General features: G+C 35.1%; 2 protein-coding genes and 1 long non-coding RNA gene across 6 annotated transcripts; 2 read left to right on the plus strand and 1 right to left on the minus strand.

The window, feature by feature from the left end:
• Positions 1 to 297: 297 nt before the first annotated feature.
• On the plus strand, positions 298 to 10,623 carry LOC131157521 (telomere repeat-binding factor 4-like). 2 transcript variants are annotated; one of them, XM_058111744.1, is made up of 6 exons: positions 298 to 649; positions 2,265 to 2,473; positions 4,797 to 4,881; positions 7,945 to 8,028; positions 10,022 to 10,301; positions 10,389 to 10,623. In XM_058111744.1, the coding sequence occupies exons 1-6, from the start codon at positions 500 to 502 to the stop codon at positions 10,418 to 10,420; spliced, it is 840 nt and encodes a 279-aa protein (XP_057967727.1). In that variant the 5' UTR covers positions 298 to 499; the 3' UTR covers positions 10,421 to 10,623. The 2 variants fall into 2 exon arrangements, with proteins under 2 accessions (XP_057967727.1, XP_057967728.1); XM_058111745.1 differs by having other exon boundaries at positions 10,212 to 10,301.
• Positions 662 to 1,388, plus strand: LOC131157522 (uncharacterized). Its single transcript, XR_009137281.1, has 2 exons — positions 662 to 1,048; positions 1,134 to 1,388. It is a non-coding gene; the product is annotated as an uncharacterized LOC131157522 (long non-coding RNA).
• Positions 10,624 to 19,223: 8,600 nt separating the features above from the next.
• LOC131157523 (glycylpeptide N-tetradecanoyltransferase 1) lies at positions 19,224 to 22,086 on the minus strand. 3 transcript variants are annotated; one of them, XM_058111748.1, is made up of 3 exons: positions 21,939 to 22,086; positions 20,107 to 21,475; positions 19,224 to 19,546 (listed from the first exon to the last, which is right to left on the minus strand). In XM_058111748.1, exons 1-2 carry the CDS (start codon positions 21,944 to 21,946, stop codon positions 20,182 to 20,184), a joined length of 1,302 nt encoding a protein of 433 aa, XP_057967731.1. In that variant the 5' UTR covers positions 21,947 to 22,086; the 3' UTR covers positions 19,224 to 19,546; positions 20,107 to 20,181. The 3 variants fall into 3 exon arrangements, with proteins under 3 accessions (XP_057967731.1, XP_057967729.1, XP_057967730.1); XM_058111746.1 differs by lacking the exon at positions 21,939 to 22,086 and having other exon boundaries at positions 20,107 to 21,486; XM_058111747.1 differs by lacking the exon at positions 21,939 to 22,086 and having other exon boundaries at positions 19,224 to 19,768; positions 20,107 to 21,486.
• Positions 22,087 to 24,658: the final 2,572 nt, after the last annotated feature.

The following is a 24,658-nucleotide window of genomic DNA, read 5'->3' on the forward strand; positions in this document are numbered from 1 at the left end:
AGAGTGACTTAGTTATTGAAGGGGACAGTAGAAGGGGTAGGGGTAGACCTAAAATAACTTAGGAGGAGATAGTGAGTAAAGATTTAATATATTTGAATCTATCAAAAGAAATGGTCCATGATCGTATAAATTGGTGAAAAAAGATTCATATAACTGACCCCACTTAGTGGGACTAAGACTTGATTTTGTTGTTGTTGTATAATTTTTATAATAATACCAAAAAGTTCCCTTAATTAATTTATTATTATTTTCATTCTTTAGTGTCTATAAAATTAAAATTGTAGGGGGTTACTTCGTAACATAGAACATTTTTATTAGAGTGAGAAATGTTTTCATGCACCAAAAGGTATTAAATAATGTTTATCTAATCCCCCAAAAAATGAAACTAGGAATGGCAATACCAAAATGACGCCGTTTTCAGTTCTCAAGCTGCAACTCACGAGAGGATCCTAGGGTTTCCAGCAGGGGCAGAGAAAGAGAGAGAGGGAAAAGTAGAGGAATGGGAAATCCGAAGCAGAAATGGACGCCGGAAGAAGAAGAAGCCTTGCGCGCGGGCGTGGCCAAGCACGGCACTGGCAAGTGGAAGAACATCCAGAGAGATCCCGAGTTCAATCACCTCCTATTTTCCCGCTCCAACATTGACCTCAAGGTCATCTCTCTCTCTCTCTCTCTCTGTGACAATACACTTTGTTGTGTGTTCTTGTTTTTTATGGAGCTTTCTGCTGTTCAAGCTGATTGCGAGTGATAATCTGTTCTTGTTGTTTTTCATGGAGCTTTCTGCTATTTAAGCTGATTGCCAGTGATAATCTTAGTTTTTGCTCGTGATTTCAACAATGTAATATAGCGTCAATCGGGATGTGTGATTGAAATCGTGTTTTTTATATTTTTTGCGGACGAGGAAATTTTTTGAGGAATTATATGCTGCTTGTTGAGTTTTACCTCATATTCAGAGGGTACCTCTACTTGACCTCTATGCAATGGTAGTGTTTGCATAGGGGGGGAGAGGTCTGAAGGGCTATTTGGAGTCAGTGCAGTGGCCGCACATCTGGTCGGTGAGGGGTATTAATGTTTTTTAATGAGAGCTGTATATAGCACTGGGTTGAAGTTTTGAGGCGCATTTGTTTTCTGTATAGTGGGGAATTCAGCATTTTGCGAGCTGGGCCCTCTCAATTCCTTTGAGTTTCATTGTTGCAAACATACTCCTCAGGCAAGATACTTAATGGATTTGCTGTGGCACTGCCTGAGTCGATACACACAACACCTAGCATCCATCGCTTATGGCTAGGACTACTGAGGTATCTAATCTCATTTGCTCCCCTAGATTTCATCTCTCGGTGCTACATATCCAAACACGTGCTTTTCACAATAGTGTTGTATTTAACTTTTGAGTCGGATGTTTTTTTACCTTGCGTTTGGGAACATTGAATTCGAATCTTGGATTTGTATTTGTGTGATTTAAACAAAATATAGTATGTATTTATACTGAGTTTCTTACAAATCCACAAATCCAAATCTAAGCCCCAAAATCAATGTTCTCACACTACCTAAGTACTTTTTCAAGGACAATGTGGTATTGCATTATACTGCTAAAATTAGAAGTAGGTTGGTAAAATGAAGAAGTAGTTCGCTCAAGTGATCATAAAGTAATATTAAAATTAAAAGATAAGTTCTATTGAATGACTATAAGATCAGCTATGCTTTATGAAACAAAGTGTTTGGCAACTAAAAAGCAAAATATCCAGAAAATAAAGGTTGCAAGAATAAGAAAGTTAAGATGGATGATTGGTATTACTCTTAAAAGACAAAAGAATGAACACATTTGTGGAAGACAAGGTGTAGCACTTACAAAAAATATGTGAAGGGCAGTTTTAGGCACTTGAACAATAAACCAAATAACGCTCTAAAGGTGTGAGTTGGCTGTAGCTTGTGGTATGAAGGGGAGGGGTAGACCTAGAATGACTTGGACTAAGAAAATTAGAATTTGAGGATATTGCCTTAGATTGCGAAAAATGACAAAAGAGAATTCATGTAGTCAACTCCACCTAGTGAGGCTTAATATTTGGTTATTTTTATTTTTATTTCTGTGGTTTCACATAAAAATGTGATTTTCTGCTCATGTCATCTTTTAATTTATGCATGACTATGAACATTATAGCTTCCTTGAACTAGAATTGCTCAGATTTCACTAACAAATTGTTATGATATCAACATGTACTTCCTGCTGTGTTGTGAAAATCTGCTATTGTTATTGTTTGCTTACATAGGACAAATGGCGTAATATGAGTGTTAGTGCTAGTAGCCAAGGCCCAAGGGATAAATCACGAACTGCAAAATCAAAGGTCAGCCTGGATGTTTCTGCTGCTTCATTGTCAAACGCCCAGACTTCTGCTGCTCCAGCTGCGCATGATGCATCTGCAGATATGGCTTTGGTTGATCCTTCAAAAAGCTCATTGGATGGCAAAAATGTTCCAAAGTATGTAATTATTTCTTCCTTTGGCTTTTGAGATTGGAGTTTTGTGTGTTTATTTGTTGGAAAAATATTACTCAGGAAGTTCTATCAAGTGGGATCATTTTCATAACATTAATAACAATAACAGTTGAGTCCAATCAAGTGGGGTTGGCTACATGAATCCTTTTCCACGAATTTGCATGATTTAGACCAATATCCTCTCTCAAATGGAGAGTTGTTAAATCCTTATTCACTATTTCATCCCATCTTATTCTAGGTCTAGCCGTTTCCCTTCACTAGCATTAACTAGTTAACTCCTCTTCAGTGCTCTATTATTCCATAGGCTCCTAAGTTAACAGTTACCATGAATGTGTAAATTTCTTAATTTATCTTTTAGGATTATACCATTTATCCACCTTAGCATTTCTCCCTAGACAACTTCTATTTTTCGATATTTTGTTTGTTAGTTGTCCAACACTTTGATCCATATTACATAATTAGTCTTATAACCATTATATAAGCTTTCGTTAAAACTTTAAGTGTATTCTATGACCACAATATGCCCTAACTACTTCATTTTACCCAACCTAGTTTAACTTTGTATTACATCTTCTTCAACTTCTCCTTTAGCTAGCATTTATATGTAGTTAAAATTAGTGTGTTGCTAATAATGAAATTATCATGCCTATGCAAAGATTAAAATTTTGCTGAATGTCAAAAGTTGAGTAAAGATGTCAAGCACATTTATTTGGCTATGTGAATGAAGAAACCTTGTTTAGACATCTTGTGAGTTTTTGGGTAGAGGATATTGAATTTGTAATATGACAGTTAGGCTTTCATGTGCTTGTAATCATTGGAGGAAGTTCAACAATTCTTTGATTTTAAATTTAAATTCTGGAAGAAATGTATTGCTTACGGGGCATTCAGTATGGGTGTACCAGCTAATATGCTGTAGAACACTGAAGATTTTATGACCATTCTTTTTATAAAAAGAGGGGTTAAAATCAGAAAACCCACTAATTTTCTCCTTTTCACTATCCAACCCACCAACTTTAATTCAATGCAAAGAAAAAACTACTAAGTATTCAATTTTTTTTACCTCTTAAGTCAATTTTACTGCCTTGTCAATTATTAATATTCAATTTTTATAATTAGTATTACATTTTTTGGATGATAATTTGATTTCCATTTCTCCAATTAAAGTATCATTTTCTATATCTTATAGAAAAAACAAATGGATTATTAAAAAAGCGAAAATATTTTTATACTATCTTTGCTCAAATTTTGGTTAAATTTGATAATTCATATATATATATATATATATATACGAACACACTCACACATTTAATCAAGAAACTATCTGAATTATCTTTACATTTAACAATGTCCACACAAATAATTGTATTACTAAATATAGTTAAAAATATTTCCACAAACCAAAAACTTAAATTTACAGAAATAGTTTTTTGTTTTTTTGTTATATATTAGTTTTAGGAATAAAATTTCATGAAAAATATTGTTTAATATTATTTATATATGTAGGGGAACAGTTTTTGAATTCAAAACTTCTTCAATTTTTTTACAAATTAATTGATCTTCCCAAATTTAGTTTAATGATAGTTATTTTGATACTAAAATAAATAAATTATTTTAATATTTTAAATTTACCCTTACAAAATTAATTTAAAAAAGTGTAGCACATCAATAGGAAGATGCTTTTTCCATTTTTCAAAATATATTTCCAAATTCCAAAGTCCAATTTGTCGTGTAGAAAAGAATTATACAATAAAATGCTGTATATACAATTTCTTAGTAATCTTTTCCATAAAAAGAAGAAGAAGAAGAAGAAAGTGGTTATTTTTAAAACTCAGCATATAATGCGAGTGTGCATTATGTAAAAATTATCTTATTTAAAGTTAACATAATTTAGAATTTTAATATCACATAATTTAGATAAAATTATCTTAAAATTTTTAAGTTCTGAGTAAAATGGTTAGTAATTAAATATCATTATGTGTTAACTTAGTAACTTTAGATGATTAGGGGGCTTTTCTGTACCAAGTAATATTCATTTACTGAGTTGTAGAATGTAAAAAATAAGTGTCTATTTATATTGAGTCAAAGTTGGAGTAATTTTATTTTTTTATTGAAGAAAATTTAGTGTCTTTCTGTAACTTTAACCCTTTATAATTCCAATGAAAAACACACTCATGGAATGTTAATACATAAGATATTTTATGTGCCTGTTGCTAAGCAATTTCTTCTCTATTTGTAATTTTTTGTTTTCTCTTTTATCATATTTTTTTGGTGGGGATTGATGTTCAACATTATTTTTTCTTGGTAACAGGTACAACGCAATGATTTTTGAAGCACTTTCAACTTTGAAGGACCCGAATGGATCTGATACCAGCGCAATTGTTGGCTATATTGAGGTATGCGGAATTTTGTTGGTCAATATTTGCTTACTATATATCAAAAGGTCTTACATGAATAAAGCTATTAATTCAGATTATGAAAGTAATATTGTTAAAATTCATATCCAGATCTCCAGAATCTTACAATCTCATAATGTTAAAAATCACAAAATTATTTTACTCCCATTCAAAATATTTTGGTGTTGGGGTTCCTATGGAATCATGACTCCCAAGATCACTTATTGTGCGATTTGGGTCTAATTCAAATGACTTTTTCATTTTTGAAGTTGATCATGTTTTAATAATTTCTTTCTAGCCTGGCACCGGATGGCAGAAAATAAATAAATAAATAAAAAAGTTCAAGCATTTGTCCCAAAAGATTTAAAAAAAAAAATGTTTTTTAATTAAAACTTGAGCTATGATTACATCATAGAAAGAAACCCATATAGCTCACTTTGATCTTAATTTCACTTTCTCAACTTCATCTTACATCTATGTTATGAATTTATTTCTTTACTCCTTAGTCCTCACCAACCTGGCAATTTCCTCTCCTTGTAGATCTGTTCTTGCTATACAATTTCTTCTCCTATCTCCTTCCTTTTATCACATGTTCTTCAATTTTACTCTTTCTTTCCCATTCTCGTAAATTTTAATCTTGCCTCATTCTCTATTTTTCTTAAATTTTATATTCTTTTCTCCATTGAAGTATTGGATTTAAAAAGTAATTCTATGTCATTGTCAATTTAATATTGCTTTTACAGTAACAATAACAACAATAAAGCCTTAAATCCTACTTCTATGGAGTGTGAACCTTTTTGTTTTTTGGCCATTTTATATGGTTTTGAATTTTGATTCATAAAAATATGACTAAGCAATCAAATAACATCATGAAGAGTAGTTTTATATTCCTAACCCTTATCCCAAATTCCAATTTAGGCTTGGCTTATTTGTGGAAATTGCCCAAAATTCTTAAAATGCTGGATTGGTGCTGAATTTTTTGATCTAGATATTATTATTATTATTTGTTTGTAGAATCTTATTATCCTATGATTCAATCTTATGATCTAATCCCCAAATCTGCTGAGGTTAAGGTAGAATACCAACTTTAACAGCATTGATAAAGAGAACTCTATTTCTACAGACGCCAAAGTTATATTTGGGATTGTGAGAATGGATAGTGTGTTTTGTGTGTTTTGTTCCCTATGACAAAACAAATCTAGTAATGAGAATAATGGAAGGAGGATAAGAAATCCTCCAAAATGTTAGGCAAAAACTAAGACAAAAATTACGTTAGAGTTGCCTTCCAATGCATTGGACGGCAAGAAACCCCCCAAAACCCCAAAAGAATGTGCCCAAGGAAGCAAAAATATGTAACTTCCCGCCAAAGCAAGTTTGGAGAAGTCTTCTGATCTTTGAAAATTCTAGCATTCCTTTTGAGCATCCATAGAATTGTATACACCATACATTTCTAGATGATCCTATCTCTTTCATTCTTCCAAAAAAAAAAAGCATGAATAGTTTCCGGAGCTGCCCAATCCTCACTAAAACAACAAAATTATTCTGCCTATACCTTGCTTCCCAGCAATGAAGGAAAATATGATTATTGATCTCATTTGCCTTGTGGCACAACCCATATGTCTGGACATGGGGCTTTATCAGACCTCTTTATCTGTAACATGTCATTCATATTGATCATGTTGAGAATTAAGAGTCCAAATGAAAGCCCAGATTTTAGAAAGAATTTCTGCTTTCCTCATAGCTTTGTTTAATTGTAAGGGGCTATGATTTGTGGGTTTTTTAAGGTTAGAAAAGAAAAGATTTTGAAGAGAAAGACACTGAAGTGTCCCCTATTTAAAGTCTTGTATCTCCCTCAAAGAAGGGAAGAAAAAAAAGGAGTCCCAATAAACAAGTTCACACATCATCTAGTCTAAACAATTGCGACCCCAACAGCTCCAACAAAGTCTCACCAACCCAGATATCCTCCTAGATATGAATTTTATCTCCATTTCTCACGTTGAAATGGGTAAGAGGAAAGAAAAGGCAAGCTACCTAGGAAACAAACTTCCGAGGGCTCACATAAGTGACATTGCCTATGCATTCCATATTTACTCTTAATTACCCGATGCCATAAGAAATCAGATTCTAATGGAAGCCTCCGTAACCATTATCCAATTTAGGAGATGCTCTTAGAAGTTAGAAACCACATTTTTTTTAATGTACTGCACATTTAATCTGTTCACCTTGTCCTGAGAATCTCTCTCTAATTAATTAATGAAGGTTTGGAATAATTACCTGTATTAACTAAACAGTATATCTGATGCCAGGAGGGAACTGAACTTGGGGAAGTTACTGATTTTCGACTTGGCTCATCAGTGACTCTGTGGAACTTACAGCTGTCATTCAGGTGTAACAGAATCAAAACCTAATATTGCAGGCAGTTTCTAAAGTATTTTCTTGTTTTTTTTTTTTAAATAAAATTTAAGCTCAGATAACCCAAGTGCAGGGATGGTAAACATAAGGATGGAAATATCTAAAATTCCCTTCCAAAGTGAAGTTGAAGTAAAAAAAAGTTTGATCTTCCATCTAGATGTAGGAACTCCCAATAAATAGGTAGGGAAACATAATTCACCTCAAGGAAGGTCTGAGCTTTCCAATTTTCTGGTCATCTGCCATTCTGTCGGCCTCTTTCCAATGCACCAAAGAACTGAAAGAAGGCAATGTGATGCCACCCTTAACAGCTCCTTGTTAATTTCATTTTTACCTCTCATCCACCAACTACAAACCTAGTCAATGAACAATCTCAACGTTATCAAACTCACGAAAGGACCTAGTCGATGGACGATCTCAATGTTATCAAACTCACGAAAGGACTCAATGGAAATGAACCAATATTGCACTCTGTTGTATTTTGTTGTTTGATATGAATGTGCATCCTGGTTTTTATGTGTAAAGATATAGTTGGTAAGGTGTAGTTGGATTTTCTGCAACTTTTTGTCGTTAATTTTCATTGCTATTTACTCCACTTAAAGCATCTGAATTTGAAAACATTGACTGGTGTTGTTACCTTAAATGATTATGCAGCAAAGGCATGAGGTGCCCCAGAATTTTAGGAGGTTATTAAGTTCAAGGCTAAGAAGGCTGGTTGCCAGTGACAAACTTGAAAAGGTGACTTGCCGTACTCTTTCATATTATGTTTTCACTGATTATTTTTGACATTCATGTCCTCTCTCCCTTAGTTGCTGGACACTAAAGTTCAGTACCTACCATTTCTTGATCAACTGATAAGCACCTTAATGCTCAAAAAAAATTTAACTGCTCGTGTTTGTATTAATCAGGTTGCAATAGTCACTATTTTTTCTCCTCAAGCCCCTCTTTAATGTGGTCAGTTTTTTGCATATGCCGAACTGTCTATTGTCAAGTTATGTGCATCATGCAGCTGCTTCATGATGGTTGAAATATTTATAGAAACAAGTTCCTGTTGTTTATTAGATGTGTTTTCTTCTTGATGTTGAATTCCTAGTGATTTCTTCCTCTTTTTTTTTTTGGGAGGGGGGGGGGGGGGGAACAGACTGTATATAAGCTCATTCTATGTTGCATTTGGAAAAGGGTTGTGAGACTGCATGTTGTTACAGAAATTATCAAGCTTTGTGTAATTTCATCAATTGGATTCTTATGTACTGCCAAGTGGGAGGAAAAGAAAAACAAGAAAATCGGCTCCTTAATTTCTAGCTTTAGGCTGATAATGATGCTTTAAGGAATTAATACTATACAAATTTAAGTGCAAACGGCAAGGGCATACCGGCAGTTTGGTATGAGGATGTGGGTACTTATTAATCTGACTTGTTGAATTAATACGCTTAGCTAAACGCATTCCTTTGCATGAATTAAACACTCTGAAAATTTAATTTTCGTTGTCTGGTTGTTTTTTCTAGCTCAGGCCTGGCTTGGCTTATCTTTATGCTCTTTTTAGTACATTTCTGACAGTGGATTAAACAAGGTGGCTTTGAAATCCATAATATACAGGTTTTTTATACAGCAACAATAAGTAACAACCACCGCCAAAGACTTTTAAGTCCCACTAGGTGAGGTCGGTATATGATTTTCATAATCTAGGGTGATATCCTTAGAAAGTTAAGACTTTAGTTTAGATTGTTGTCAAATCTTTTCATAATTTAGTCCAATTTATTCCAGATCTACTTCTCTCCTTCATACAATGCCTACTATCAATTAAATCATTATTTTTCTTTGCAATTGACCAACCACCATAGCTGCCGTTCCTTTATCTTATATACAAGAGACAAGACTAAAGAGTACAAGTGCTATATTTCTTGCTTATTTTTTAAAAAAGTTATTATATCACTCATCCATCTTAGCATTATCATTTTAGCTACATTAATTTTTTAGCATGTTTATTAGTTGCACGACCTTTCGCTCATATAACATAGCTGATCTTATAGCTGTCCTATGAAAATTTTCTTTCCATTTTGAGGCATTGGATAAAATTTATGTTTTGTGAAATTAAATCCGTAGTATGACTAGAGGTCATAGCACGCATATAGTTACTGCACTCGTACATGTCATTTTCTTTAGTATCCTACTCCTACCTGAATAATGATGCCTAGACCATTTCATGCCTTGAATTCAGGAGTCAATTGTTCAGTTTCCGAAGTATGGTAAAAGTTAGTCCAACCAAGCACCAGCTACACAATGGTTGGCCCTTCCCAAGGATTGAACTTCGGACATCCAGGATGAAAGTCCAATAGTCAAACCATTGAGCTGTCCCGTAGTTGACAAAAGCATCATGAAAATTTTCTGATTTAATGAACTGTCTCTATTAACTTTTGACATTTCATGGGCTGAATTGACAAAATCCAGATTACATGAGTTTAGTGATATTTCTGGGTAAACTTCTCAATCTATATTGTTCAGGAAGCTCTCCCATCAAACCTCCTTCACCCACCCCTCCCCCTCTCCCTCCCAAAAAAAGGAAAAAAATAAAATAGAGAGAAAAAAGTGTGAGCTGTTTGGTGTTGTTTTAAGGAAGACCTAGCATATTCTTTTTTCTGAGAAGCTAGGGCACAACCACTATTCCTTTTGTTTTTTAACTGTACACTCTCTCTAGCTCTTGGCCATTGATGAACTGCAATCAAAAGTGCAGGTACAAAACTGCTTCAGGATAAAAAAGCACCCCCTTCTGGGGACAAAAACACCTTCACCAAAACCAAAAGACATCCGACCTAGGTTGTCACAGAACACCAGTTATATACCCTCCTGCGATACTGTAGAAGAAGCAGCTGTCGCTGCTGCATACAAGATTGCTGAAGCTGAAAACAAGTCATTTGTTGCAGCTGAGGCAGTTAAGGAGGCGGAGAGGGTTTCAAAGATGGCTGAAGACACTGACACACTGCTGCAGCTGGCAAGAGAGATTTTTGACAAGTGTAATGCAGAATAACCCGAGTCTTGCTTCTTCTTCTTCTCAATACTCCTTTGTGCCCCTAAATATTTTTCATTGTCTTTCTTGACAGGTTCAAGTGGTGAGCTTGTGATTATGGCATGAGATATGGATTTGCCTCCCTATCAAGTCAGGGACATAGACCCTGTTTATGGGAAAATGTAAACGATCTTGCCCCTTTTTGCCTCATTTTCTTCCAACCCTACTGGAGTGAAAACTTTCCTGGTTGTGTCTATATAATTATTATTCATTATGGCTTCTTAAATGGTTCAATGGGTATTAAAAAACATAAAAACCATTCTAAACAACCAGGGGTTTGAACGTTGAATGCTACAATGTTTCACTTAATCTTTAGTCCACAAGAACAAATTAAGCAGGTACCATCTGTTACGGATTATTTCAGACATTTACCCAGATAGTGCCGTGAGAACGAGGAAAGACAGAGCGGCACCTGTTTCTCTTTTGACACAGGGCACCATGCGATTGTGCAGACCTTGTTCTAAAGGAAGAATTGTCCAGAACATTGGATGCTGAAACTCCAGCCAGGTTGTGCAAAAGATGGTTCCTACTAAAGTTTCTATGCAGATACTTAGTTCTCAATTCTTATTATTTCATGGCTGATGAGAAAAGTCAGAAATCATCCCCACTGATGTGTGTATTCATGCAATGTCTTCTCTCTCTCTCTCTCTCTCTCTCTCTCTCTTTTCTTCATCTTCTTTTTTTTTTTTTTTTGTGCATATTCCTCATTTGGGTAAACTAAAATGTTGGAGCGTCGGGAAATGTAAAAGACGTAAACAGTTTTAAGTAGTTCTGATCTTGTTGAGTTATTTCCCATGTAATTAATGCATGGTTTTCCAGCATAACATATTATTTATGCACTCATTTCAGTTTAGCCCAGATTTGTGCACATTTTTGGAGAAGCTAAGGTTGCACTTTGGGAGTATATAGATTACGAACCATTTGGATTTGTGTGGAGTTGGTTAGAATTCCATACAATTTTATACATCTTGTTCAAAACTGCACAAATTTAATTTCAGGTTTAGAACTCAAGTTCTCAAAGGAACAATCAATCTAGTAGACGTGGATTGGACTCTGTTTTTGGGATGTGTTTCCACCACCTTTTGACCTTGTGTTTTAAAGCATGAAATTTAAAATTGTAGAGTTTGCTTTAACTTAACATATATTCAAATTTATACTTCAAAATCATGTCCTCGAGATCTAAATATTTGTGTGAAATCAAATTAGCTGTTTTATGTAAAGTATTGCCTTTTTACCGAATAGAAGATGGAGAAAATAAATAAATAAATAAATAACACAGCTGCACAACATATAGCAGGGAGGACTTCATTTTGGTATAATGCAGAGGGTAGGAAAAATCATCTCAAGGTGAAAAGGGGGTGTGATGATACTGATTTTAATCACCTCGCTTTTTTTGAAAGCTTCATTGGAAGGTCCATTGAATTTGAGATTTAAAATCAGAAGATACATCTAATTGTATAATTTTGATAGCAACTACTGAGCCTACCTTTTATAGCAAAGTTTTAATGAATATCTTTTCTAGAGAGAAGAATAAAAATGCTTTCAAAAAATATTTAAATTTAGCAAAGATTAGGTAAAAATTGTCCATAGAAAATTCTTTTTGATTGGTTAAGATTAGAACTAATGCTTTCTCTTTTTCCATAGTTAATGGCATTCAGGTCTGCATGACTAGTCATGGACAGGAGGGCGCCCAATTTCCAACTTTGAAACGGGCATGCCTAGAAATATTCTTGAACCTTGGAAGAAGTTACTAGGGTAAGGATTTTGGTAGCTCTGGATAAACCTCTTAACTACTGGGTTCTAGTTAAAAGAAGGAAGCAAAAATCCTGTGGATTAGTTTTAGTTATAAGACGCTTACCAAATTTTGTAACAATTGTGGAAGAATAATTCATACTCAAAAATCTTGCAAAGGTGAACATTTCTATAAAGGAGAAAGAGTAATGCAAACCAAATGAAAAGTCTGTATATGGTCCTCAACTGAGAATTATTCTGGGCTAACAGAGAATTGGAAGAAGAAGATCTAAACGTAGAAGGGGAAGGAAGTAGTGACAATGCTTGCATGAAGGAGAACCCAACTACCATGGTAAATGATATAGAAGGGAGGGATATGGAAGCCAACAAAGATAAAGGAACAAACAAGGGAAATGTGACGTAGTGTGAGGCAAGAAGGGGAAGGAAGTCAAAGGAGAGAAGAATAGGAAAGGATAAAAGAGCTTAATATGAAGAATATCAGGCTGAATCAAACTCTTCATCAAGTAGCCAAGGTGAAAACCCTGCATCCAATCAATTGGAATTTGTGTCAAAGGGAGGAAATATTGATTATTCTGATACCATGGTTGAAGACTTGAAAGTGAGAACCGATGACTAGTCAATTTAGATTTTTGTGGCAACCTTTCATCCAAACTTTTTAACAATCTTCCTTCGAAAAGGAAGGTCTGGTGGGTAGAGCATCATCATGTTAAAAGGGGAAGAGCAGTTTCTAACTATTTTGCAAGAGGTTATTGACGAAGGAGAGGAAAAGGAAATAGAGATGGTTAATTAAGCTGCGAATAGAAATGATGCTACCAAGGAAGTTAGGATTATCAAGAATATTAAAACACAAAAGGAGGACTCTATCAGTAACAATCTCTAGGTTTCTTAAACAAAAATGGGATTGGCCGTGGAAGCAGACCTAACCATGCCCCACCATATGCCATGAAAATCATTGCATGGAAAGGCTGGGCCATGCCTCGACAGTTCGACATTTAAAGGCCTTGGTGAGGATTAATAAACCTAACTTATTGTCTCTTTTGGAAACTAAGTGTAGGGGGGAAACTAGAGAGATTGCTCTGAGGGATGGATGCAGCAAGGTTTGTTACAGTGGATTCTAACAATTCTACGGAGGACTGGCAATGGGTTGTAGACCAGATTTAGATGTGGAAATTCTGGCTAAAGGTAGGAACATCATTGCAATGTTGATAAACAAGGAAAAGAATGGTTGTTGTTGGGGGTCTACGGACCACGATATCAGAAAGAGCAAGGTACCTTCTGGGATGATCTAAAACCCACGGTCGTTCCCTTTCAGAGACCTACTTTATAGGAAACTTTAATTGTTTGCTTTCGAAATCATACAAAAGAGGTGGTAAAGAAAGGGAATCCTCTTCATAGAAAAAGGGTCTTGAAAATTTTATGGAGAATCAAGGAATGATAGACCAAAGTTTTGTGCCAGTCCCTACACTTGGTCCAATAAGAGAGCAGGTACCACTAATATAAAAGAAAGATTGGACAAGGGTATTGCCAATATATCATGGAGGAGCTGTTTTCCGAGGGCAACAGTCGAGCGTCTCCCAGCTTTTGATTCTGATCATAATCCTGTTGAACTTGACTCAGATTTGATCACTTTCCAAAACCTTTTTGGTTTGAATGGATGTGGACTAGAGAAAACACTAGTTACTCAGTCGTCAAAAAGGCTTAGGATATTGACATTGAAGGATCTAATGCTTTCAAATTGTGCATGAAAATAAGAAATATGAAAAAGGCTTTAAAGAAATGGAACAACGAGGTGGGAATTGCATCTATATTGAAGGATCTAATGCTTTCAAATTGTGCACGAAATGATAAAATTCAGCAGAAAGATCCTTCAACTAGAAATTTAGCAAAATAGGAAGTGCTGGCCAGAGATTTGAAGGAACAAATGCTCAGAAAGGATCCCATGTGGAGGCAAAAAACAAAATTTAAAGAGGTTAATAGAAGGCTATTCCAACACAGAATTCTTTCACTTATCAACAAGGAGAAGAAGGAATTGCACTGATGAATTAAAAGATGGTAATGGGCACTAGCAAACTGAAATAGACAAGATAGGAGAGGAATTTGTTTCCTATTTCAAAAGAATTTTCAAAAGTTCCAACCCCAACTTCCCCCAAGACCTTGAACATCTCATTATGCCCACTATTACCCAATAAGAGAATAGAATGATTAGTGCAATTCAAGATGAGGAGGAAATTTGGAACAAAATGAATGCTATGCATACATTAAAGGCTCCAGATCCACATGGTATGTCTAGAATTTTTTTCAAAGCATGCTGGGTTACAGTGGGCAAAGATCTTCTCGATATGGTGCAATTTTTCTCTAGGAATGGGAAGATGCACCGAGAAGCAAATCATACATATATTGCCTTGATCCCAAAGAGTCAAAAAGCAAACACTATTAGTCAATTTAGACCTATAAGCCTCCGAAATTTGTGCTATAAAGTAATAGTTAAGGTTTTGACCATCAAGATTAAGGTATTAATGGATAATGTGATATCCCCTACTCAAGCTGCCTCTTTAAAAGGAAGAGCTGTCTCTGATAGTTCTGAGTCTTATCAAGGAAATTATGCTTACGTTCAAATGGAAAAAAGGAAAAGGTGGGTTGATGGGAATGAAAATTGATTCGAGTAAAACTTAAGATAGAATGGAATGGCGTTTTCCTCATAAAGGTGCTTTCAAGTTTTGGATTTGATGAGAAGGTTATCTTATCAGCGGATGTTTCAGTACAAAGTCATTCTCAGTTTTGGTTAATGGTGGGCCCTTGGGTTACTTTAAACTTCAAAGAGGACTTTGGCAGGGTGATTCACTCTCTTTTTTTCATATTAGGAATAAAAATTCTGTCTAAAATACTATATAGAGAAGAAGAAGAAGAAGAAGGTGGATCATAAGGAATCAAGATAGCAAGGCACTGCCCTTTGATATCTCATCTAAGGTTTGCAGACGATTTATTCATATTTTGCAGAGTCAATGAAAAGACTGTTGAACCTATCCTTGAGGTAATGGAGCAATATGGAAATTGGTTGGTCAACAACTAATAAAGAGAAATCAGGCCTTGTTATTAGTCCCAATACCCATAGAAGCCTAGGTGCAAGGCTTAAAGTGAAGTTAGGTTGTAATCTTATGAGCAATAAAGTAAAATACTAAAGCATGCCCCTAAAAACTGGTAGATTATATTGGACTGATTGTGAGGAAGAATAAATGAAAAGGTAGCAAACAAATTGCAAGGGTGGAAAAACAGATTTTGTCATTTGCAGGGAGGAGTACACTTTTAAAGTCTGCTATGATAGCAGTGCCATCATACACTGACAGTTTCAAAAATCCCAAAGGTTTGTCTGTAAAAAATGGAATGCAATAGCCAGGGAATTCTGTTGGGTTCTCAAGATTAGAGGAAAAAAATGATTAAGCTAATATATTGGGACAGGCTGTGCACTCCAAAACAATGTGGAGGTCTAGGTTTTAGAAGAATGGAGGACATTAATAGAGCTTTCCTGTCTAAGCTCATGTGGCAGATAGCAGCAGGGGATCAGCTTGGTGAATTTCATTGTTGGGTTCCAAATAGACACAGTTTTTTAAATGTGGAAGAGGCTACAAATGAATCTCATATATGGAAAATAATTCTCAGAGGCAAGGATCTGATTAAAATGGGGCTCTGCTTCAGAGTTGGGAATGGAAACAACATCAAAATCTGGTCCCCTTGGATACCCACAATCCCAGGATTCATTCCATCTCCAAGAAGTAATGTTGTTTAACATCCAATACTCGCAAAGAAGTTTCTGGATGGGGTTAACAAATGTTGGAATATGAGAATTCTATAGAAAACTTTTGAGAAACATTTGGTGGAGAATATTAAATGTACTCCTATCCCACTGGGAGAGGAAAATGACTCTCAATTTGGCTACCAAATAACTATGGGGTGTTTTCAATCAAGTCTGCCTCTTGGCAAGATTAGTATAGAAGGTTCATAAATCCATATGCTCTTACTTTTCATTGAAAACTAATCTGGAAGCTTAAAATGCATGAAAGATTGAAATCGGTGTTGTGGAGAGGTAATACAGAATCCTTACCAACAAGAATGAACATCAATAGTAGAGTTCAGGTTGATGATATAAGTTGTCCCTTGTGTAATAAGCATCATGAAACCACGTTTCACTGCTACTCCAATGTCACCTAGCTCGCACAGCATGGTTTATATTTTGGGAATTAAGGATAAACCAAACCCTAGAAGGCTCTCCGACTCAAAAGACTTGAATATATCTTGAAAAATAAAATTGCGAAAGGAATAGATTATTCGGAAAGAAACAAACTTCCTCTCTTCATTACCCTACTTCTAGAGTCTATGTGGAATGAGAAATAACTGTATCTTTAGAAAGGGGCTTGTGGATATTAACTGTTTCCTGAATGATTTTAAAAGGAGGCTTGCTGAACACTACAATCTTTATGGTCAATCCAATCCAAAATCTTCAAGGCCAAGCTCAAGGGAGAGATGGCATTTACCTCAGCAGTGACTATTAAAATAAATTTTGATGTAGCCTTCAAAAGGGACAAGCTTCACTGCTATACAACAACTATGGCTAGGAGTCATAAAGCTTTGCTGCTTGGAGGTGGAGCTAATGTTTACCATGCTGCAGACCCTGCTACAGGTGAGGCACTTGCAGCTTTTTTTTGCTTTTAGCAAGACGATCATCTTTGAGAAGGGATTATCAGTTCTGGAAGGAGATGCAAAAATTGTAATTGGTGAATTAGACCAATCACTCGGGAATCCTAACTAGATGTTTGGCGTGTTGTAAATTAGATTGGAGATCCAAATTTTGATTCAAGGATGTTCAATTTCGTCCACAGGGAAGCTAATTCCCTCGCTCGCATGGCTGCAGCTTGGGCAGTGGCAATGAACATTTTGTCAGAGGTGTCTTCATCCTTCTTGCATGCCTTAAAAAAATCCAGCTGGATTGGAGAAAAGATGCTCATTTCTGTGCTGTTGGATATGGTTTAGCAGGGGGTCAGTTCAGTTCTTCTAAGGTTGGTTAGTTCTATCACTACTCTTCCTTGTTGGAGATGGTTTGCTGTTATGTTGTTTTCTGTTGCTTTTCTATTATTATCATCCTTGCTAAGCGGAGGAAAATAAAAAAATAAAAAAAAAATTCCACCCTTGGTAAGTAAATACAAGATTTAAGTTCCTCACCAATAACAAACATTTTCACTATCTTTGCCAATAGGGCGACTAGCGGGATATTGAACCCAAAAATTTTACCAGTTAAATAGGCCACTATTTTTATTTTCACTCCAAACTATTACTTTTTTTTTTGCATAGAATTTTTTAATTAATTAATTTATAAAAAGGGCAGCCCAGAGCACAAAGCTCCCGCGTATGCAGGGTTTGGGGAAGGGGCGGACCACAATGGGTCTATTTTAAAACTTAATAAAAATAACTAATTGTCATTATTTTTTATTAATATTATTATTATTATCAATTAGTGCGCTAGTTATTAATATGAGTTTGTTAATCTATTTGATGGTTGAATTATTTGTCCTATGATATAGACTTCAACTTGCAAAAATAAAGGGATTTAGTCAAGTTACTTAGCAATAGAATAGTTATAATAGAAAATTTTAATAGCTTACATTAACAATATGTTATTATTTAAAATAAATAATAATGTAAAACTTTTATGAATTCATAATAAAAAATAGAATAACAACTTTCAAAAATCACAATGGAAATATGTATTCTTATCCAATTGTATATGTAGGAAAATAAGAAGGAATAGATAAGGGAATGTCTATTTCTGATTTTCTAATTATATTCCATCTTATTCTTAAGAATAATTATTGGATGAATCAAACACAATATAAGTATATCCTAATTGCATCACTTTTGAAAGCGAACTATTAGAAACAAAATCATATACATTGAAATACCCTCTGGATAACAAGCATCAACTTAAATACTCATTAGTTGACAATTAAATAAACAAAAAGAAAAAAAAAGTAAAAAATTTTGAGTAAATATTTCACAACTTATATAAATGTCACAAAATATCCTTACAGACAATAATTCTTTTGACTGATACAAAATACCACACATAAATCCACACATAATAACAATCAATTATTTTTGTGCATATTTTTCAAAGTAGTTTGCATATATTTATTACTAATTACTATATTTATAAATATCTATTGCAGAATAGCTCAACACTAACTTTACTGGACTTTCTTCATGTTGATAACACTGACCTCCTATATTTTCTTCATTCATATATATATAGACCAGACCTTCTGACTTTTCAAGTGGGCACCAAACCAGAAAATGAGGTGTCAGGCACCACAGCACCTTCTCATTAAGTCAGGGAAAAGAGTGGGTGCTTCGAGCCTTATCTACTGCACTCCCCCTAGGACAACTAGTAAACATACTATACTAAAATATCAAATCAAAACAACTATCCTAGCAGCAAGCTCGTTATCAATCTGTCAAAGATATTATTTAATCATGTGATAAATTATTTGTTTAGCTTTCTGAAACTATAATTTAAAAGGCTATAATTTATTAACATGATATGTCATTAGTAGCATATTTAACTATTGCTAAAAAATCTTACAAATAACTTCATAGTATTCATACTCAAAGTACAACGTTAATAATGTTAAAGTATTATTAATTTCCTCCTCTTGAAGGAATCGAACCCCAATCTACACATTTGGATCTAGGACCATGCAATAAATTTATAACATTAGAGGTAAGTAAAACATTTGAAAATCTTTCCCCACCCTGAAAAATGTATAATAAAAAGAGAACAAAAGAGGAAAGCTCAATGCCCCTTTATCTACAAGTGATATATCTATAAAAGCCAAAAATTCAAGAAGAACTTATATGCCATTGTTACCATGTTACCTCCACTAAAACTGTGTCACATAAGTAGAAATATGTGCAGCACTGTTACTTTAATAGAGAGTGGCACCTAGTTTTTTTCTCGATGGACAGATAGGAGTTTCCATGGACAAACTTTAATGGGAGCCATTCGAGAAGTAACCACCACATCAATTTTAGCAATTGATTTAAAGAATCTCATGCATGCAAATCCTACACCAGAAAATGGAATGTCATTTCATAGAATTCAAAAAAATCAACCAAAAAAAGGGTTAGCCACACATTCTCGCTTTTTGTGAGAACATTGGATTCTCAGAAAATCTTGAATGCCAGCCACACAGAATAATTGTCAACATGAGTAGAACATTGACATATAGGATTCCTTGCTCCAATTCCAGGGATCTGAAAGAGTATTGAACATTTGAACCAAACAGGTTGTTAGAGTACCAATAGTAATGGCTTCAGATGACTTGTTTATCCATAACCACAACTGCAATTCCATTTAGGAATTTCGTCAACAGGAAGCCAGACACAGAGCACCTGCTATGAACTTGAATCAGTTTGATTTCCAGGGAACCAAAAAAAAAGTAGAAAGAAGGCATGGGTTCTCAGTACAGAGCTACAGAAACATAAGTCTTCTGATTCTGCAGTTCCTTAGGCTACCAAGCAAACATAATTTGGATTCAAGAGATAATTATGCCCAAAAAATAACAAAGATCTAGATTCTAGAACCAAGACCAACACGTGGAGCTAAATTCCCATCTGTACAATCAAGGAAACAGAGTCACTTGTTTGACGACATCCATAAGCATAGACAAACTTCCAAACATGCAGGAGTAGACACACACACACACACACACACACACACAAACACAAACACACAATGTAAAGCATTCAGAAACACCAGGTAACGGAAAAGTGATTCAAAATCTCAACATTATTTTTGTCAAAGAGCAATGTTTTATGAACAGCTTTTCTTGTTTAAGCTTTTCATACTCAAATAACAATGAAGCCAACTCTCTCTTGGGCACGAGAATATTTCATTCTACGTTGCTAATGCAGAAGAAAAACAGGTGAATGGAGGGTGCTTGGATTCATACCTACTAAAGAAACATAATTATGATAGTTCCTGCTGATCAATCCATGCCACAAAACGAAGTGAAAATCATCTCCTGCTATAGAAGTACCAACCCAAGTTTTGATGGTTTCAGGGCACGTTGTAACCGGTAATTGTACAAATAATAGTGAAGTTGTCCATCACCTGGTCCAAATTTCAACTCCTTCAGAAAAGACTCGTTCTCCATGACATCCAATGCATTAAAAACGTCGTAATGTTTCTGTTTTGCAACAATAAGTGCATCGTTCATCAACTGAAGCAATGGAGTCCGAGTGGCAACATTGTAGAAAGAATAAGCCGCTTTCAAAGTGGAATAATTTTGGTTGCCAAGGATAGAAGAAGGGAGAGTGTAAAAACTGCAGAAATCAGTGATCTCGTGAGTCTCCGGGCTCTCAACCAAGTAACTATCCACTACATTCTCAGCTGGCAGAAGCCAGTGTTCCACATCGTTTTCATCAAAATCTGGTGCAACAACAAACTGCTTCAAGTAATTCCGAATGAGCCGAGTGACAGCAGGAACATCACGGAGCTCCATTTTTCTGAAACCAGGAGAGGCTGTTGAATCTGGAAGTTTGTACAGTTTTATAGTGCGGCTCATGGTCATCCTTGCGCCGAGTCTGGAAAAGCCGACATCAATAAGTTTCTTTGGATTCAAAGACCTGTGCCAGTATTGGCAAGTTGTTATTGGTGTAGGAAGAACCACTCCCGCAGTATAAGCTGCTTGCCAAATATTCTCCAAGTGAATCCTCCTGGTAACCTCCTTAATCATGACGGGAGCAAGTCTCTTCGACCGTAGCTTCTTATGGACACACAAGAAGTTAACCTCAGCCATTGTAACAACTTCATCCTTAACACGAATTTTAGCTGGCACACCCGTGATGAAAGCAACCAACTTCTTTGAAGCTTTAACCTGAACACCAATGTGCCAGCTCTGGTAGTAACCGGGAGGTCGCAAAGCCCACTGAAGAAACTCCCTGGAATAATTGAATCTAAACATGTTCTCATCATCCTCCACATAATTGTTGCTTAGAAGGTTGTAAACCTCTGTGCAGATTTCTTCAGAGTCCAGGTTGCAAGTTGTCCATTGGTAAAGGCTCGGAAGATTATAGGGTTCTTGTCTGACTTCAGATAATGGAGTTGGGGGCTCGATCGGGCCCTCAGGCAAGCTTGAGTCCCCAACATCCTTGAATTGTCCGACCGGTTGGGTTTCCCAAAACTTGTGTTGCTTTCCAAGAGAAATGGAGTCCTGAAATTTTTTTACTACGGTTTCAAGTGAGCTGTCATCCTTGAAATTTGGATTTGCATCAGAATTGGGATCTGGGTTTTCTTTGGGAGAGCCGGGTGGAATGTTTCTATCAACCATTTCAACAAATCAATTCACAAAATTATAGTCCGACTGTCAAAAAGATACCAAAAAAAAAAATCTCAAAATACTAGCAGCGAATATAATCTTATTTCACTTCCACAGATGGAAGTATCCGACACAAGGGCAATCAGTAGTTCAAATCAGGAGCACGAAAACCCCACAACTTGGAGAAAAAATATAAGATTCTCAGCGTAGGGACCGAATCATTGTTCAAGCAATAAATCACACAATTTTTGGGTTATTTATAACAACTACCGACGACCCAGACAGCCTCTGACTCCCGAGAAAAAGATTATTTGGGTTGAAATCAGAAATTTGAGAAGATATAATCATATAAGAGTTACATAGTTCAACAAAACGGGAAAAATAAGATCTGTGATTGCGACGGAAGATTTTAAACAAATACAAAAAAGAAGTAGAAAAACGAGAAGGAGTAGAAGAAGACTCACGTGTTCATTGGGATGAATTTGCAAGGTTAGGCTGATTAGGGTTTCCGATCCGAGGAGCGACGGGGAGGGATTGCTTGGGGACCTTCACAGTGATCACTTTGACGTGCGCCACGCCGGCCTCTATTTTTATTTAATTTCTTATTCGGCAAGTACAGTGTATACATCAAATCACTCAGAGCAAGTTGCCACGTTGAGCATGATGTGTCAAATTTTAGCAATGGCACTTTCGCATTTCATGCTCTCCCCTTTTGCCCTTCTTCAGTTTTATTACATGAAGACTTGAAGTAGTCATGTGCTTGGCTCCCTTTTACTACTAAATTTTATTATTTTAATAAGGATCGGTAAATAAGTCCGTGTTTGATGATGGAGTAATTAAAATGTTAAATTTATTTTTAAAAAAAATGAGATACATATATATACCAATTGTAAAAGATGTAAAATAAATAAATATAAATGAGATAGAAATTTTACGTTGTTCGGCTATGCCTACTCCATAAACGAATGAGATAAAAAATTTCACTATTTCGATAGAAATTATAAGATGATTTGAAACCGACCTTATACAAAGTATCTCTCTTATTTCTATCTCTCCTCTTCTTTCATCATTTCTGTTCGTATGCCTACTCATAGCCTTATGTATTATGTCAAAATGAGATGGAGAGAGGGCCCTTTTATAGGGCAATAAAAAGAACACATAATTTATGGTGGTAGAAAACAAATGGACATAATTTATGGAGGTGAAAAATAAAGGGGAGAGAGCCATTAATTTTTATCGTTTTCATAACACTTCCTCTTAGATGTCACTCATATATTAACTCTTTTTGTTAAGATCTTTAAGATGTTTCATTCCGATGAGATGAATTAATTTCTTAAATGTTTTAGTAGACAAAGTTTTGGTGAACAAATTTGCTAGATGATCACTTGATTGGATCTGTTGAACATCTATATCACCATTCTTCTGGAGTTCATGTGTATAGAAGAATTTAGAGAGATATATTTTGTTCTGTCACCTTTTATATATCCTTCTCTTAGTTGAGCTATACATGCAACGTTATCTTCATATAAAACGGTTGAAATACCCTTGATTGATTGAAAACCACAATTTGCTTGAAATATGAGAAATTATTTATCTGAACCACACGCATTTTCTAATAGTTTCATGGATAACTAGTACTTCAGAATGATTGGAGAATGTTGCTGTAACTGTATGCTTTATTGATTTTCAAGAAATAGCAGTTTTTTCGTAAAGAAATATATATCTAGTTTGAGATTTAACAATGTGAGGATCAAATAGATAGTCAACATCTGCATATTCTACTAGTTGAGACTTGAAATCAAATTAGTAGAATAGACCCAAATCAGATGTACCTCTTAAATAGCGTATAATGTGATTAATTTCATTCCAGTGTCACTGAATAGGAGTAGAGTTATATCTTATTAGAAGATTTACAGCAAATCCAATGTTGGGTCTTGTACAAGTGGCCAAATACATCAAAGAGCCGATAGCACTTAAACATAGTACTTTAAGACCAAGTAATTCTTCCCCTTCATCATGAGGCCGAAATGGATCTTTTTAACATCAAGTGATCGCACCATCATTGGAGATCTCAAATGATGAACTTTCTCCATATAGAATTGCCTTAATATCTTTTTGGTATATTTAGATTGATGAACAAGAATTCCACTATTTACATATTCAATCTATAGGCCAAGACAATATTTTGTCTTTCCTAAATCTTTCATCTCAAATTTCATTATTAAATAATCAGTAGCTTTAGTGAGCTTTTCAGAAGTCCCAACTAAATTCAAATCATCAACATACACAACAATTATAGCAAATCTGGATTCTGACCTTTTACTAAAAACGCATGGACAAATTGGATCATTTATGAATGTTTCTTCCATAAGATACTCACTTAATCAATTTCTGTACATGCGTTCAGATTGCCTCAATCCATATAAAGAACGTTGGAGTTTAACTGAATATAAATTTCTAGATTTTGCTGCAATTTAAATCTTTCAGAGATTTTTATATAAATTTCACTATCCAACAATCCATATAGGTATATTGTTACTACGTCCATAAGATGCATGGTCAGTCGTTCAACGATTACTAGCCCAATTAAGAATCTTAAAGTGATTACATCCAATACGGGAGAATTTATCTCCTCATAATCAATTATGGGCTTCTACAAGAAATCTTGTGCCACAAGCCTTGCTTTATATTGAATAATTTCATTATTTTCATTTCGTTTGTGCACAAATACCCATTTATATCCAACGGGTTGGACATCTTCTGGTGTCTGGACTATAGGTCCAAAAACTTCTCTTTTTAATAGAGAGTTTAATTCTGCTATAATAACCTCTTTCCATTTTGACAAATCACTTCTATATCTACATTCATTAACCGATTTAGGTTCAGGATCCTCATTACTTATGATAATGTCAGTAGTTACCGCATATGCAAATATGTTGTTGACAACAACTTTATTTCTATCCCACATTTCTTATGTGTAAAGAATTAAAATCTCATTATTATTTCCAGGTACCTATCCCTTTTCAAGGGATGTCTCTTCAAATGATTCCATAATAGAGATTTCGTTTTCAGGAGAAACGGGTTTGTGAAAGTCGAATGGATTAACCACCTTTGTAACCTCTTCTGGAGTGTTTATAAATTTCAATTTTCTCTTTCTGAGAGTTTTATCTTTTACACCAACAGG

The sequence above is a fragment of the Malania oleifera genome, chromosome 6, assembly GCF_029873635.1.
Source record: "Malania oleifera isolate guangnan ecotype guangnan chromosome 6, ASM2987363v1, whole genome shotgun sequence".
NCBI lineage: Eukaryota > Viridiplantae > Streptophyta > Magnoliopsida > Santalales > Ximeniaceae > Malania > Malania oleifera.

Excerpts from the sequence above, each read along its gene's own strand:
- LOC131157521 (XM_058111744.1), top strand. The coding sequence starts at position 500 with ATGGGAAATCCGAAGCAGAAATGGACGCCGGAAGAAGAAGAAGCCTTG. Across the intron at positions 650-2,264 it reads GCTCCAACATTGACCTCAAG|GACAAATGGCGTAATATGAG; the intron begins GTCATCTCTCTC and ends TTGCTTACATAG. Across the intron at positions 10,302-10,388 it reads AAGAGAGATTTTTGACAAGT|GTTCAAGTGGTGAGCTTGTG; the intron begins GTAATGCAGAAT and ends CTTTCTTGACAG.
- LOC131157523 (XM_058111746.1), bottom strand. The coding sequence starts at position 21,486 with ATGGTTGATAGAAACATTCCACCCGGCTCTCCCAAAGAAAACCCAGAT.